This window comes from Neltuma alba, unplaced genomic scaffold, assembly GCF_004799145.2.
Source record: "Neltuma alba isolate B1F8T4 unplaced genomic scaffold, ASM479914v2 tig00012640_pilon, whole genome shotgun sequence".
Lineage (NCBI taxonomy): Eukaryota > Viridiplantae > Streptophyta > Magnoliopsida > Fabales > Fabaceae > Neltuma > Neltuma alba.
In genome coordinates, this window is record NW_021637077.1 from 166,595 (window position 1) to 182,510 (window position 15,916).

A 15,916-nucleotide genomic window follows, 5' to 3' on the forward strand; every position below is an offset into this window, starting at 1 on the left:
TTCTCCTTGCCTATATCAATGGAGCATTGGAGCTGTCAATTTTTGATAGGGAGAGAACTTGTAGCGTTAATTTTGCGAAAAAAGACTAAATGTGAATGGTTATACTCACGCTCGTAGTGAGATTCACCGAGGGCCCCCTTTTTCCCGACCAGGCCCACTGCCCCCTGCCGGCTGCCCCCATTTGCTTCGATCAATAATTATAAAAAAAACTTTTATATTCTTGTAAAGCATTATTATTCTTAACAGTGCTTATTTTTTATTTGGAGATATCAAGTCCAAGGCCATTTCACATTCATAAAAATCAATTTCATTTTGTTTTCTTTGCAGTCTCATTAAACAAGGCTTCGTAAATCGAATTTTAAAAAAAAACAAAAAATTATGTGAAATTTAATGTCTTAAAATACGAAGAAAAAATAAAAAGATTTAAAGTGTTTACACATATATAAACACGTGTTGAATTGTTTGAACTACCAATTAGCCTCTCTCGCAAAATTTCAAAAATAGTTTAAAAAACGTATTAAAGTGCATGTCTTATTTTTCTTTTTATTTTTTCACACAGCCAGAATTAGAATTAATTAACCAAATTATTGGATGATATGGAGAAGCATGTAAGTGGTGACAATCATGGCGACTACTCAACTACCATAAAGGTCTCTTTCTCTCGCGCACACTCTGGACTGGACTGCACCTGGTGGGTCCACGTGTCCCTCCCCCCTCCTTTGATACGGGCCCTTCCTCATCTTCCACTCCTCAATTCGCCGTCCATCTTTTTTATTCACTAAAAACTAAAAATTGAGCGTATTATTCATTATTGAATATTTATAGCTACGGAGCTCATTATTTTTCTTTTGTAGTCATACTCACTCTGATTCGTCCGTACTTTAAAACAATTACTCCAACTATAATTTAAATTTTAAACTAGTAAGTCGCTCTGTTTCTGGCCTGTTAACCAGATAGATTAAAATAATTTAATTTGAATTGAACAGTACGAGGGATACCCCCCAAAAAAAAAACTCATGTTTGAGAATTAAGTTTGAAATTTATAATAAATATTCGAAAATTTCTTCTTTTTTTTAATTTTTATAAGTTTTTCACTCAATTTTGTGGAATTATGAAGAATCTTTAAACTCATTAATAGTTTGTGTTATTTTGTTTACACTAGTTATAAAAGAAGAAAGTATTTTCCAAAGTCAGTATCTATGGAGTTTTCAAGAGTCTAAGAAACATAGAATTACAACATTATAAAAGAGTTTCACAGTCTAAGATTTTTTTAAAAAAAACGTTACAAAAACTATTGTTTTTGTTGCTGTTACTCTTAAAGTTCCCATTTTCAGATCCTTGTTTAATTACTACCTCCGGTCTTAATTATACTATTATGAATTAATTATACCAATAGAATGATTACCATGTGTATTCAAATTAGCAGATAACTTCCATATTTTTTCAGATATCACTATCTTCAATAATCTGTTTAATTAAAATAAAACTATATCATCTTCCAACGGTATGCTTTATTCATGTATAATCAGAGCACACACTAGTACATAAATATTACGAATCAATATCAACATAAAAATATAAAATTGCTACAAATAGTATCTCTCATTACAAATTTCATAATTTATTTAAATACAAAAAATTACCGTAACGTGTTATAAGATTTCTTCGCAAAAATAGCTCTATAAAGGAATTTGGATAAAATTAAAATAAAGGTGTATGACTGGATTAAAGGGGGAAAAAACATAGTACTGTGTGATTATGGGGGAAAGTTTCACCAAATGCGTAGAATAGAATGATGCATGGGAAGTGACAGCCGGCCACGTGGTAGGAGTCAGATTCATGTGCTCGCATGTGAGGTTTCCGTATTCCCGCCATTGTTGTTAATACGCGCCGTTACTTAACGGCCATGTGACTCCTTTCAATGACTTTAGATGTTGTTGCCCTGAATCTGACAAACGATCTTTTTGTGCCAATTATGATTAATTAAAAAAATAAATTGATATTTCAGTATTTAAAAATAATTCTCGGTCCTTAATACTGATTTTTTTGTCAATAAATTTAACAATGTTAAGGCTAAATTAGACACAAAAATTCATTCTTTTCTTCTTTTCTTTTTTTTTTGCCCATCAAAATATTATACAGGCAATTGATTTTATTTTTAGAGGCTGTGATAGTCACTATCCTATATCCTTAAGAGCATGCTGTGGATAAAATTATATCACTTATTATTGACTAACCATGTGCACAGGATTCCAATGTCCTTAACAGACGATTTGGCTAATCCTGATTGGTTTAAATTTTTTTTATAAAAAAAAAAAGCCACAGACCCATTTATCTATTGATATTCATCGGTGACGTGCCCTAGATCACCGCCGGTGATGTTACCGTACATTGCTATTCTATTCATGTGGATGATATGATATCTGCTCTTTGTACTTTCAGCTATATGTTTCTCCCCCCCCCCAAATTTCAACAGTACACTGATTAATTTTTACTGGCCAGAAATTCAAATTTTGTATATAAGAATCAGGTTGATTTAATTATTGTGATGAGAGAAAAACAGGGAATGATTTGGGCGCGCACGCTGGAAATTAATGTAGAGGGTGGACAACAAAAAAACACGCAATTATTTCAGCCTTTTTCTTGCTTTGGCCATGCTTCCCCGTTTCTTTCTATTCTCCCTGGCCAAAGTCAAATTAAAATTATTTCATACTTAACAGGGAAATTTATTTTTCAGTATTTTCTAACTTAAAATTTCATGAGGAAAGCTATTTAACTTTTTTTTTTTTTCTATTACCTATACTGTACCATATAAGTTCTGAATTCTTTTTTGGTTTTAACAAGGCGATGGCATTTCTCCGAGAAATACTTCTCAATAGTCAATATCCAGTCATCGGCTCATGAATCGTGTGATTGTGTCAAGGGTCATTACTTATTTTTCATTCCTCGGTATATCTGAAAAATTAGATATTACCTTCGATCCTTAATATAAGATCTCGTTTGACTTTTATTTTGATCATAATTATAAAACCCCAATCTACTGTCTCTCATATTTATATATTTTTTTAAGGTAATCCCTTTAATAACGGTAGTTCTAGCCAATAAACTTGATTAGCAAGGATGTTTTAGGAAAAACAACACATATGTATTACAAATAACTTACTTAACTTATTTTCTTAATCACCTCAAATCATTCAATTAGCTCTTATAATTAAGATTAGAGGTAGTATTATTTATCCGTTATATATATATATTCCCCCTTTCTCATAGCCGTTTGGCTATGTGCAATCGATATTTTCTCCGTGATGCTACTTTTTAGATTTTTTTTCCGCCTCAGCGTGATCTTAAAAAACGGTTAATTGGTCGTATTTGAAAATGACATCGTCGAGATTAGAGAATACTAGCATGCATCGCTTTGACAATATCATTAAGCTTTAAATAGTGTCAATTATTATTACAATTATTAAAAAAACAGAATATGTCGTTGACTAATAAAATATTTGTTACACACTTAAATTGCATTGTCTAATCTCATATTCTTAGTTTTTTTTTTTATATATATTAATTCAACCGCAACTCAAGTCGTTTCGTGTAAGATTCTTGACCTCTGACAGAACATGACCCTATCTTTAATTTTTTTTTATATATATAAAAAAATGTTTGCAATTTTCGGTGAAAGCAGAAATATGTCCACACTCAATGGACATGTCAGACGTGGTCTTGTTTAGCTCGGAGGTCAAGAACAACAATGTATGCCAAATCTCCATGCTCATATGATTCCTATCCAACAAAACATTATTATAGTAATAATCTTATTAATAATTACACTAAACAAAAGTATCCCACCATTATCACTCCTCAAACACTACGAGATAATTCCAGAGGATGAGTTAATATGGCGTATTTCTTGTCCTTATTATTTTAGACTATCAAAACATCCAAAGTCTTGCCTTTATTATATTATACTATAACAAGCGTTTTATATTTAGTACAGAAAAAATGAATTGGATGCCCCTTTTCTTCGTACAGAGACCAAGCTCTGATCTCCATAATGTACTGTCAAAACTTGTTTCCTGTACTTGGCCGACCAGTTAAACAGAACATGATAAGATTATCTCTTGGCCTGGAGGTGACGAATGGTCCAGATTTTGAATGCCTGTAATACATATAACAAGGAGGGAATGCCTTAGGTTTCAGTGAAGTTAAAACCAGGGCGATGATATAAAATTTTGAAGCGGGTTAACTTCTCATAAAATTTTATATCATATATATATATAGATTGCATAGATTTACAGTGCCAATGTGATTCAAATATATCATCTGGTCCTTTTTTTTTGGGCAGCTTGCAACATGTATGAAAAGTTAAACAAGTCGACTCGGCCTCGTGGAGAACAAATCAGAAGTATTCAGTGTACATGGTATTTCATCATTGCAAAACTTTATCGTAGCTGAAGCCAATACAAGGAAAGAGGACCCAGAAATGAATATTAAAAGGAGAAAGGGAGTTTCCCCCGATCGTAAATGGGAGGGTGCCCCATAGGAGAAGCCATTTTCTCCGCGTAATCAAAGGCTTAAAATTTTAGGGGAAACAAGGACAAACAACGTCTAGGCGAGAGGGTGGGTTTTCTTGCAGAGGGAACATCCAAAAGATAAGGACGCCTTTTATTAGCTTTGCTTCTGAAGTTGGCTTCGTTTTCCCTCGTATCCATTCCTCCAAGACGCTCTCGCTCGTATCACGACGAAAACTACCACCACAATAACAAGAAAAATAAATAAATAAATAAAAACGCAAGCCTCTTTCCTTTTCTCTTCTCTCTACGACGCCCAAAAACAGCTCTTAATTATTATTATCATTGCTGTTTTCCTCTACAGTTTATTTTTTGTTTTGGTCCTTCTTTTCTTCGATCGGATCTGAGGGCTCTTCTTCGCAGTTTCGGAAAGACATCTCTCAAAGCTGTTTCACTTTCTGCCAAACTGGAATCTTACACACCACTTGCTCTGCCATGAAGCATTTCTCGCTCTGCATTACTCTTTCTCTTCTGTGACCAGGTGCTCTTTCTTGCTCTGTACTTTTGCTCCTTTCTTTATGGTTTTCTTCTTCTTTTTTCTTTTTCCCCTCTCACCCCGAATTGTTATTCCTTTGCGTCTTCCTGACTAGTAGCGAAGTGTAAAAGAGAGTTGATGGAGGTTTCTTAAGAATCGAACTTTAACTTAGGTATTATAGTTAAATGCATCTGGCATCTAAAACAGGAAGCGGCTTTAAGCAATCTTTTGGTTCTTCAAGTTATGGCTTGTTCCTTCCTTTCTTCCCACCATGAAGTTCACAGCGGCCGGAGAGTCACTTGGCTTTTTCAGAACCCTGTAAACGCTTCGCCTTGCCGTGTGAGAGTTCTCTGATTTTTCTCCAGGTCTAATGTCATTGTTTAGATATTTTTCTCATCCATGAAGTGTCTTCTCTTTCCGGGTTTAGGAGTGTTTATTTTCATCTGATTTGGACTTCGTTTTCTTGTTCACAACTTTCCACTTAGGGCCAGCCGTCGCTGTGTAATTTACTCCGTAATGTTTGTGATTCTCCTCGATTGGACGGTTTTCCGGAGATTGAATCTGTGATGGCTTGATGGGGTCTTCTGCAGATTCTCTCTCTTTCTCTGTTTTTTTCCCTTCAAATTTGGGCCGTTTTGAATTTGCTTCTGGGTCGTTTCAATTAATGTCCTTTATGTCAACCCCTATAATTATCCGGACAGATTTTTTTAATTAAAAAATATAAAGATGTGATATACGTTTTCAGTGCAGAAGATTCTGTAAATAATAGCTTTGTCTCAAAGCTTTTTAACTAAGCAGGCACAGTAATTCACTGCGATTCGTTGGATTTTGCAGTGAGAGTACGTTTGTAGGATATGTCGATGGAGTCACCTGTCAATGGAGGCGAGTCTATATCAGAGGTTCAGAATTCGGTTTCTGCGCAAGATCACGACTCTCCTTCGACATCTGAAACGCCAAATCTTCTTCTCGACCTCCCTTAAGAGCATCATCAAGAAATCAGGCGGCTCCTTCCACGACCTATCACACTGGTCATCCTAATTACGGAATTAAGATTCACCAAAAGCATCCTTACCAGGAAATCAACCATGTGCAGCATCAAGAACTGCCAAATACGGCCAAGCAACATCACAATTCTAGTGGAAAATCAGGAGAAATTAGTTCAGGGAAGAATATATCTACGATAGAAACAAAGAATCATGATGCAAAAGGCATATCAGCCTCATCTAAAGGAGTTGGTGATCAAACGAAGAGTTGCTCTCGGTCAGATGTAACTTTTTGTGCAAGTCCTCAGAATAGCTTCTATTCTGCAGCTACCTATTCAGAAGCCAAACAAAGTTTCGTCAATACTGAAGTGAGTGAGTGTGTTAGTGTGGATAAGTCAGGTGAAAGTGGTGAAGCCACTAACTCTTGTGACTTCAATGAGAGCAGGAAGACCAGTATATGTAGAGGGAGTACTGGGAGCGATGTGAGTGATGAGAGTAGCACCAGTAGTTTGAGCAGTGCGTTGTATAAACCTCACAAGGCTAATGATATAAGATGGGAAGCGATTCAAGCCGTGCGAGCTCGCGATGGGGTGCTGGAAATGAGGCATTTCAGATTGTTGAAGCAATTGGGATGTGGAGACATAGGAAGTGTGCATCTTGCAGAGTTAAGCGGCACAAGGACATGTTTTGCAATGAAGATAATGAACAAAACGGAGCTGGCTAGTAGGAAGAAGCTTCTGAGGGCTCAGACAGAAAGAGAGATCTTGCAGTCTCTGGATCACCCTTTTTTGCCCACATTATATACACATTTTGAGACAGAGACGTTCTCTTGCTTGGTAATGGAGTTTTGCCCTGGTGGGGACTTGCATGCGCTGAGGCAAAGACAGCCTAGGAAGTATTTCTCGGAGCATGCTGCCAGGTGAGCTATTCTTGTTCCTGGTTGCCTCTGTACATGTTTAACGACGTGCTGGACGGTATGCAAATAATCATGAGTCAGTGAATTTGATGTTAGATAATGCCATATTCTGGGATCTGTAAACTCGAATACTAAATGATAGTAGTGAGGAGCTATAGTGGTTCAGGGAATCTCCTTGGGAGTACGTAGAGAAATGACCTTGTGCTGAGAGATTTTCATGAGGTACACTTTGATGACTATTTGAAGGTTTAGATTTGGTCAAATAGCAAAAAAAAAAGACGACCTTTTGTTTATGATTCTAGGATCTTTTACCTCCATTGGAAATCCATTTTATTTCGCTAAAGTGGTTCCTGAGATTTTCAAGTGAGAAAGATAATTTTCCTTGTCCGCTGTCATTGCCTAAAATCTGCCATGTTTTCTCAAATCAGGATGGGGAATGAGAATCCCAGTCTTGTTTCAGAACTATTTCTTGCTTGCTATATCTCTCCCTCTTTTTTCTTGGGTGCTCTTTGCTTTCTTACTTACATCCTTTCTGCTTAGTTTAGTCTCTATTTCCTCTTCTGCACCATTTATTGTGATTATTCGAGATTTCTATGAACTATTTTTGGTGTTGCAAACAGTGACCTTGTGAATTTCAATCTGGTGAATTCCATGACTAGATTCTCCTATCACACACAGTTACTTGTCAATCAAATTCGCATGTTTTAGCTCATATCTTTTGTCTCAATCATCAGTTTCTGTTCTTTTTCCAGCTCGAATAATTGGTGTATGTTGGTTGTCATCCATAGCTTTCGAGCTTGATTGACTGCTAAAGAGAATCTGATATCCTATCAATCACGTTGCCATTCTAATAGCCTGCTATGCTGTGTCGCCACTCCCAAGTCTTATCCAACGAACATGGTCAAAATATTGAAATAAATATAGCAAATAACCCGTTAAGTAGACGCAGTCACATGAAAGATAATTAAGTGCTTATTATTCCATTCATTCACCTGGTATTTGCCGTACAGGTTTTATGTAGCAGAAGTTCTTCTTGCTTTGGAATACCTTCACATGCTTGGGATCATCTACAGAGACCTCAAACCAGAGAACGTGTTGGTGCGTGAAGACGGTCACATAATGCTCTCTGACTTCGACCTCTCTCTGCGTTGCGCCGTGAGTCCGACTCTCGTAAAATCGTCAAACTCAACCCTGGACGGAAGAACTTCGGGATACTGCATTCAGCCGACCTGCATCGAACCGACCTGCGTGATGCAGCCAGATTGCATCCAGCCCTCCTGTTTCACTCCTCGATTTCTATCCGGCAAATCCAAGAAAGACAAAAAGCCCAAGCCAAAGAACGAAACGCCACACCAGGTGACTCCTCTCCCGGAGCTCATCGCCGAACCCACAAACGCCCGTTCCATGTCCTTCGTGGGTACACACGAATACTTAGCACCCGAAATCATCAAAGGCGAAGGCCACGGAAGTGCAGTAGACTGGTGGACGTTCGGGATATTCTTGTACGAGCTTTTGTTCGGAAGAACGCCGTTCAAGGGGTCGGCTAACAGAGCGACTCTGTTCAACGTGGTGGGGCAGCCACTGAGGTTTCCAGAATCACCCACCGTTAGCTTCGCTGCTAGGGATTTGATCAGAGGATTGCTCGTGAAAGAGCCTCAACATCGTCTGGCTTATAGACGAGGAGCCACGGAGATCAAACAGCACCCGTTCTTTCAGAACGTGAATTGGGCACTGATACGGTGTGCAAACCCGCCGGAGGTTCCAAGGATAGTGGCCCTGAAAGAGATGGCGGCTCAGAAAGTGCCCGGCGTTAAGCCTGCCGGTAACTATTTAGATATTGATTTCTTTTGATCCTTCAATGTGTTTTATGGTATCTCCTGTGTGTTGTATCGGATTGAATTGGCGGGCAAAAAAGTTTCTGCTCTCTCGTTTAAACAAACGCCTCATTTCTGTGCAAAAAGAAATTGTGTTTGTGCATAATTGGCTCGTCTCTCTTCTCTGCACTCGAAAGAAGATTCTCACCTTTCCCACCATACACACCTGTGGCTGCGACTGTAACCATGAGATCTGATACTTCAAAGTGACCGCTTCTACTGCAAATAATCTTTGCAGGGTCCTGTTACCTGTGATGCCATTGCCACTCATCAAATTACGTTGGTTTCCTTGGTTATAAATTTCGGATATTGCCCCAGTGAGTCATAAGGATATGTTAGGGGCAGTAATCATAGATTCACACATCACTAGCTTAATTTTTCCTGATAACGTACATTTTCATGGCCATTCAAGACAAACTCTGCCGAAAACTTCTCTCGCTGTTTATTTATTTAGTTTTTTTCCTCTTAGGGTTGGGCATTACGTTTTGTTTCTAGACTAGCTTGTAATATCTATGACTTTATATAATAAATCCTGATTATTATATATACTGATATGGTGCTAACCCCGCAAATAGGCCCTTTTTGTTTTTGGTACGTCAGACTGAGGTGCTGGCATTGGTATTTTATACAAGGTAAATATAGTGGCTTCTAAGTTCTAATCGATTTTGAACGATATATTAAAGACTGCGACCTTCGCTGCCAGTTTCCTAACACATACTTTTGTCGTTGGGTACATAATCAAAGTGCCCCTCTGCTTTTTTTTTTTTTTTTTTTTGTAATCTTTTGAAATTGTGGTAAAATGTTTGTGAAGCGACATGAAAATAATGTAAAGAGGCTAACTAATGAGAGTTAGTCTGCAGAAGAGGTTAGTTTTCACAAAATTTCTGTTAGGAAAGGTCTCAAATTAAGTGTCTGATATTATTTCAAACAAACTTGTCTTTAATGGGAGATTACATGTTCCTAGCAAAAAGAAAACTACAATAAAATAAGCGGGGTCCTTTGGATCAATCACGGTTGGAAAATACGTCTAGGTTCTGTGACGGGGAGAGACGAAAGAAGCATATGATGAGAGGCGTGAATGCGGACGTAACAACTGTGAACAAGACGGGCCTTGATAACCTGGCAGGCCCACTTAAGTTTTGACCAAAGAAGGCCCACTTTTGGAGTAACAGCAGATTGCATTACCAAAAAACAAAAGATAGGTCCCAGTGTCACACTGCCCGCCGCCTTTAGAAATCGTAAGAGCCTGCGTCATGTCGCATGCAAACTTCTTTCCTCGCGTTTTGTCTCCTCGCTTTAACATTCTTTAAGGTATTTTGGCCGTTACTCTGTCTTAAATATAAAAATTAATTAAACATTTAATTTGTTTATTATATTTATTTATTTTTCTCAAAACAATCATGTTAAAAAAACTTTATTCTAATACATATAATTAATAAAGATAATTTAAAAAAGACAACACATATTCATTATAAATAATAAAATTAAATAATTTTTTAATATTTTCAAATTAATTAAAGGACCAAGAATATTTTAAACTACATGCTTTATTCATATACTCCTCCAGTCCTTAATACAAAACCTAATTGTTAAGTTAATTTTGGTTCTAAATATAAGACATATTTCTCATATTTATCATTTTTTCCTAAATTATCCCTATAGATACTTCTTCAACTATAATCAAATAAATAAAGAATGAATGATATTAAGAAAAATGATTATGATGCTTTAGGAAAAACATGTCGTATTTATTATAATTAACTAACTTACCTAACTTCTTGAATCTAATCAAATTAGTTAAATAAATCTTATATTAAGAATTAGAAGAGTCTTATCAGGAAAAAAAATCCAGACACACTAATACATAAACAATTATACACTACAAATCATAATTCATATAGACACACAAAAATTACTCCAATAGTGGTATGTTGTAATATTTCTCTACGAAGGGAGCTCTATACATAAACTTCAACAATTTATGTGGATCTTTGTCACAAAAAGAGAACAATTTATGTGGATAAAAATACTCTAAACGCTTTTACCCCCCGGGGGGGGACTCTAAACGCAAACGCACTAAAGAATCTAAATAATCTCAGGTGGAAAAAAATCCAAAAATCCTATATACGGTGTACGATCGGATTAAAAAAAACATGTTGTTACATGGGCAGAAGCTTTACTAAATGCGTAAAATAAAATAACGCATAGGTTTTGAGGTAAAGAATAAAAAAAATAAAATTATGCATGGGAATTGGGAAGGGACGGCAAGCCATGTGAGAGGAGTCAGATTCACGTGCGCACACGATGACAAACATCATTGTGCTATCGTGGTGGCCAAGTATGTTAGAATTACTATTATAAACACATAAATTATTTTGTATGCAAATTAAGACAAATTTTTTTTCATATTTTTATTATGTATTTTGTAAGTTATGATTCAAAATATTCTTATAAATTATTCAAAAACAAGCTCTAATATAATTTCACCAATTTAAATTTAAAATTTTTAATTAATAATTTTAAATAATAATTTTGAAAAAAAAATGGTTAAGAAATTATATTTATTCTAAATTTTGTACTTATTAAAATATTAAAAAAAAAAAGAAATTAAAACAGTGCCAGTTTTCGGTCTCATCGTTCACGGGGAACCAGCACAATGGGGACTGTGAAGCTCCTCACATCATAGGACATAGATCGCCCATGTTCGTTTAATTTTATTTTATTCCAGGATCAATATACTCTTCTGATTTTTAATATATAACCTAATTATTAAATTAATGTTGATCATAAATATAAAACTTATTTATTATATTTATCAATTTTTTTAAATTATCTCTATAAATACTCCTTCAACTATAATCAAGTAAAACAGGAAGAAAGGATATTAAAAAAGATGATTATGGTGTTTTAAGAAAAACATGTCATATTTTTTTCATTAATTAACTTGCTTAAATTTTTTAATCTAATCAAATTAATTAAATAGCTTTTATATTAAATATAGGAATATGATTTTTGTCTTTTTCTGCTGTGACCGTGAATGGGGACAAATTGCAAGCTGATATTGAAATTGGATCTTTCAATACATCGTACCTTACGAACATGAAAAGTCAATAAATCTTATAGGGGTAATTAATCTCCAGGTCCTTATAGTTTTATCTGATTTTTAATTAGATCCTTATAAAATTGTTTCTTTTTATCAGATCCTTTTACTTTCGTGTGTTTTTAATTAAGTCCTTCTATTCTATTTTTTTATCAGGTCCTTATAGTTTCACTTTTTTTTTAATTAGGTGCTTTATAGTTTTTGAAAAATTATTTATTAACTCTATTCTTTAAAATTAATAATTATATAATTGGACAAAATAATTAATATAATCATTTAGTAATTAATAAATAATCAGAATAATAATTATACTTAAATATAAATTATTTATAATCATATTTTAATTTTAGATAAATTTATTATTATAATTTGAATTTTATAATTATAAAAATTTGAATTGAAAATAAATAATATATTTGTTTAACTAAAAATTTAAAAGAATATTGACATAAGATTGTTACAATAATTTATTATTTTTAAAATGTTATTATTTGTAAAATAAAGAATAAAAACTAGAAGGACCTAATTAAAAACAAAGTGAAACAATAAGGACCTGATAAAAAAGAAAAAAATTATAAGGATTTGATTAAAAATATATGAAAGTATAAGGATCTAATAAAAAAAAGAAAAAAATTATAAGAACTTGATTAAAAACTAGTTGAAACTATAAAGACTTATATTTTAATTATCCCAATCTTATATTATCCGAACCCAATTTCAATCCCTGTCCCTCTTTCCTAGGTATCAAACGGGGTCCACCTTAATGCCGCGTTTCCAGAAAGCAGAGCCAATAGTTAATAATTTAAGAAAAATTACGAGTGAAGATCATTTTTAAAAATTATTTTTATATTTTACGAGCTTAGCGCATGCAATGCAACCGTGGCGCTCAAATTCATTCCCTGGAAGCTCACTGCGCCCCTTTAAGATAGCCTCTCGGGTTCCTTTCTCTCCCGCATCAGTATCATCGACAACTAAGAAATTCCTCAAACCCTATCTCTGGCTTTCTTCATGGCTTCCGAGAACTTCTCCATCGCTGCTGCCGATGACTCCAAGCACGGATTCAGCAGGCCGGAGTTGTACAAGGAGAATCTCGCCGGCACCGCCGATGCATATGACCGTCACTTGTTCGTCTGCTACAAGAACCGCCAGGTTTGGCCTTCAAACGTCGAGACCTCTGACTCGGATCCGCTCCCGAAGCTTCTGGCAACAACTGTTAAATCCCGTAAGAATGATATCACCATAAAGGTTTGTGGTTAATCTGGTCATTAGGCTCCTTAATAGTTGCATTGCTCAGTAGTTGAGTTAGTTCTGAACGATGAAAGTTGATTGATTCGTGTGGTGACTAGTCGGTGGTTTGATTCTATTTGGCAGACTAAGATTACGGTATGCGAGGCACGAGAGGAGGCTGGCTTCTTGGATGGCGACGTGTTGCTTTTCCCGGAAATGATCAAATATAGGTAAGCCCTCTGAACACGTTACGATCTTACTGCTACTATGTATATATATGATCTTAGCGTAATGCCCCTAGCTGTATTTGTTGAACTGGAGTTGTAACGGCTTTATCTATGGATCGGATTTATTGCTCTGGAATGAATGTGTTTTTAATTTCACTATTTTGTGTGATAAGCCTTGGCAGAAATGTAGCTTGTTTGAGTCTAATAACTATATCCGAAATACCAATTCCCTAGTAAGTACTCCTCCTTAATTTAATATAAGACTTATTTAACTAATTTGATTAGATTAATAAAATTAAGTAAATTAGTTAATTATGATAAATATGGCATATTTTTTTAAAATGCTATAATTATGTTCATTAATATACTCACACACTCTCATATTTGATTATGGTTGAAGGAGTATCAATAGAAATATAATTTTAAAAAATTAATAAACATGAAAAATGGGTTTTACATTTACGACGAAAATCAACTCAATAATTAGATTCAACATTAAAGATCAGAAAAGTATGACGTGTGAATATCTTACAACTTTGCAAATTGAAGTTTCTTAGAGTCGTTCAAAGCAGGTCATATCTGAATTCTCAAAGGCATGTCTCAAAGGCATGCGTGTTTTCTAAGAAATGAGTTTGGATGCTTATCAAGAGTAATAAGTATCTATAAACTCATCAGATCTAAAAAGTTTAGATTAGGTTTAGATTTCATTTTTTTAGATTTTTAAATGATTATTTTAATAGGTATAAAATTTAAAATAACAGCATCTTAACTATCATTTTTCAACCAAAAAAAAAGATTTTTTATTGCAAAATAATTAATTAAAAAATTTAAATATGTAGTGTGCACGTTGAATATTTAAGAAGTTAGGGAATCTTATATTATATTAAATACGTTGTGTTATTTCTGAGGTCTTGTCTTTTTCTGATTGAAGGGGTTTGACAGTGTCAAACATCGATGGCTTTGTGGAAGATGTTATGGTGAATGGGAAGCCATGGTCTGCTGGAGTCCCGGATGAGATGGCTGGTTCCTATGTGTTTGTTTGCTCTCATGCAAGCCGTGATGTTAGATGTGGTGTTTGTGGGCCAGCTCTCATCGACAAGTTTAATGAGGAAATTGAGCTTCGAGGTTTGAAGGATCAGGTGTTTGTCTGGGCATGCTCTCATTTAGGCGGCCATAAATATGCTGGCAATGTAATCATATACTGTCCAGGATCAGATGGAAAAATTATGGGTCACTGGTAGGCTCTCAGATCTCATCTAACATTATTCTTCCACGTTGAAGAGATTATTAAATATTGATATTTTTTATGTGGCTCTTGATAACTAATTTCAGGTACGGTTATGTTACTCCTAATGATGTGCCTGAATTTCTGGATCATCATATTGCGAAAGGAGAAGTCATACAGCGCCTTTTGAGGTTAGTATGATCGGGCAGTACAAGCATCTTTGAGTCTGTCTACTACGTGAATAATTAGACTTGATATTTTCTCTAGTAGTGTTCTTAAGTGTTGATTTATGGAATCAGCTGCATGCATCTCAAGTACTTTCTTAGTCTCTTGCACAGAAGGAATGCTAAATTATTTGCATGCAAATTTTTGCAGGTGCCAAATGGGGCAATCAGTTAAGGAAGTCAGGGGAACAGATGGCCAGAAAGTTCCCAGTGAAGAACCTATAGAGAAGGGCAAGAATCAAAATGTGGGTGGTTGTTGCCAGGGTGCTAATGGGGTTTCTTGTTGCATGAGTCCTCCAAGTTCTGACAAAAACTGAAACAAAACGGTGCGTGAGCGTCTCGAAGGCAAGGCCCACTTAATTATTGGAGCAATGAGAAAAAGGACAGGTCCCCGCCACCATGAATGTGAGCGTCAATCTTTCGTCCAAGTTCTCTTTAGTTTTTGTGAGCATTATGCTGTCGTCCAAGTCTTTTTAGTCTTTGTCGTGTGGATTTATAACTTTTCTACATCAAATTCTTCCGTTTCCTTCTCTTTTTTTAGTCGTCTACTGTTACCAGGACCCTTCTTTCTTTTCTTTTCTTTTTTAATTTTAAAAGACAGCATGAAAACGCGCACACAAGTTGAATAGCTTTTCCCGGCCGACGTGAGAAAGTTCCTTCTCTTCGGCCTAAAACTAGAACTAAAGGATCCTATCACCCTCATGATAATAAAAAGATGGACATCGAACTGACCTGCGGATGCAGCCAGATTGCAACTAGCCTTCCTGTTTCACACCTGGGTTTTTATCAGGCAAATCCAATGTGCTTTTATGATATCTCCTGCGTGTTGTCTTGGATTGAATTGGCGGGCAAAAAAGTTTTTGCTCTCTCGTTTAAACAAACGCCTCATTTCTGCGCAAAAAGAAATTGTGCTTCTGCATAATTGTCTCTTCTCTCTTCTCTTCGCTCAAAAGAAGATTCTCTGTCTTCCCACGTCGCCCGTCACATATCTGTGACTGCGACTGCAACCACAAGGCCTGATGCTTCAAAGTAACCACTTCAACTGCAAATAATCTTTGCAGAATCTTATTATATGTGATGCCACTTATCAAATTACG

General features: G+C 35.5%; 2 protein-coding genes across 2 annotated transcripts; both read left to right on the plus strand.

The window, feature by feature from the left end:
• Positions 1-4,844: 4,844 nt before the first annotated feature.
• Positions 4,845-8,922, plus strand: LOC114729497 (protein kinase PVPK-1-like). The gene is given in 4 exon segments (XM_028916495.1): positions 4,845-5,049; positions 5,878-5,999; positions 6,002-6,945; positions 7,953-8,922. Coding segments are annotated over 3 exon segments (1,887 nt in total). The 5' UTR covers positions 4,845-5,049; positions 5,878-5,897; the 3' UTR covers positions 8,794-8,922.
• Positions 8,923-12,906: 3,984 nt separating this feature from the next.
• Positions 12,907-15,136, plus strand: LOC114729521 (altered inheritance of mitochondria protein 32-like). The gene is made up of 5 exons (XM_028916531.1): positions 12,907-13,161; positions 13,288-13,373; positions 14,302-14,607; positions 14,703-14,786; positions 14,971-15,136. The coding sequence occupies exons 1-5, from the start codon at positions 12,925-12,927 to the stop codon at positions 15,134-15,136; spliced, it is 879 nt and encodes a 292-aa protein (XP_028772364.1). The 5' UTR covers positions 12,907-12,924.
• The last annotated feature ends 780 nt before the right edge of the window (positions 15,137-15,916 follow it).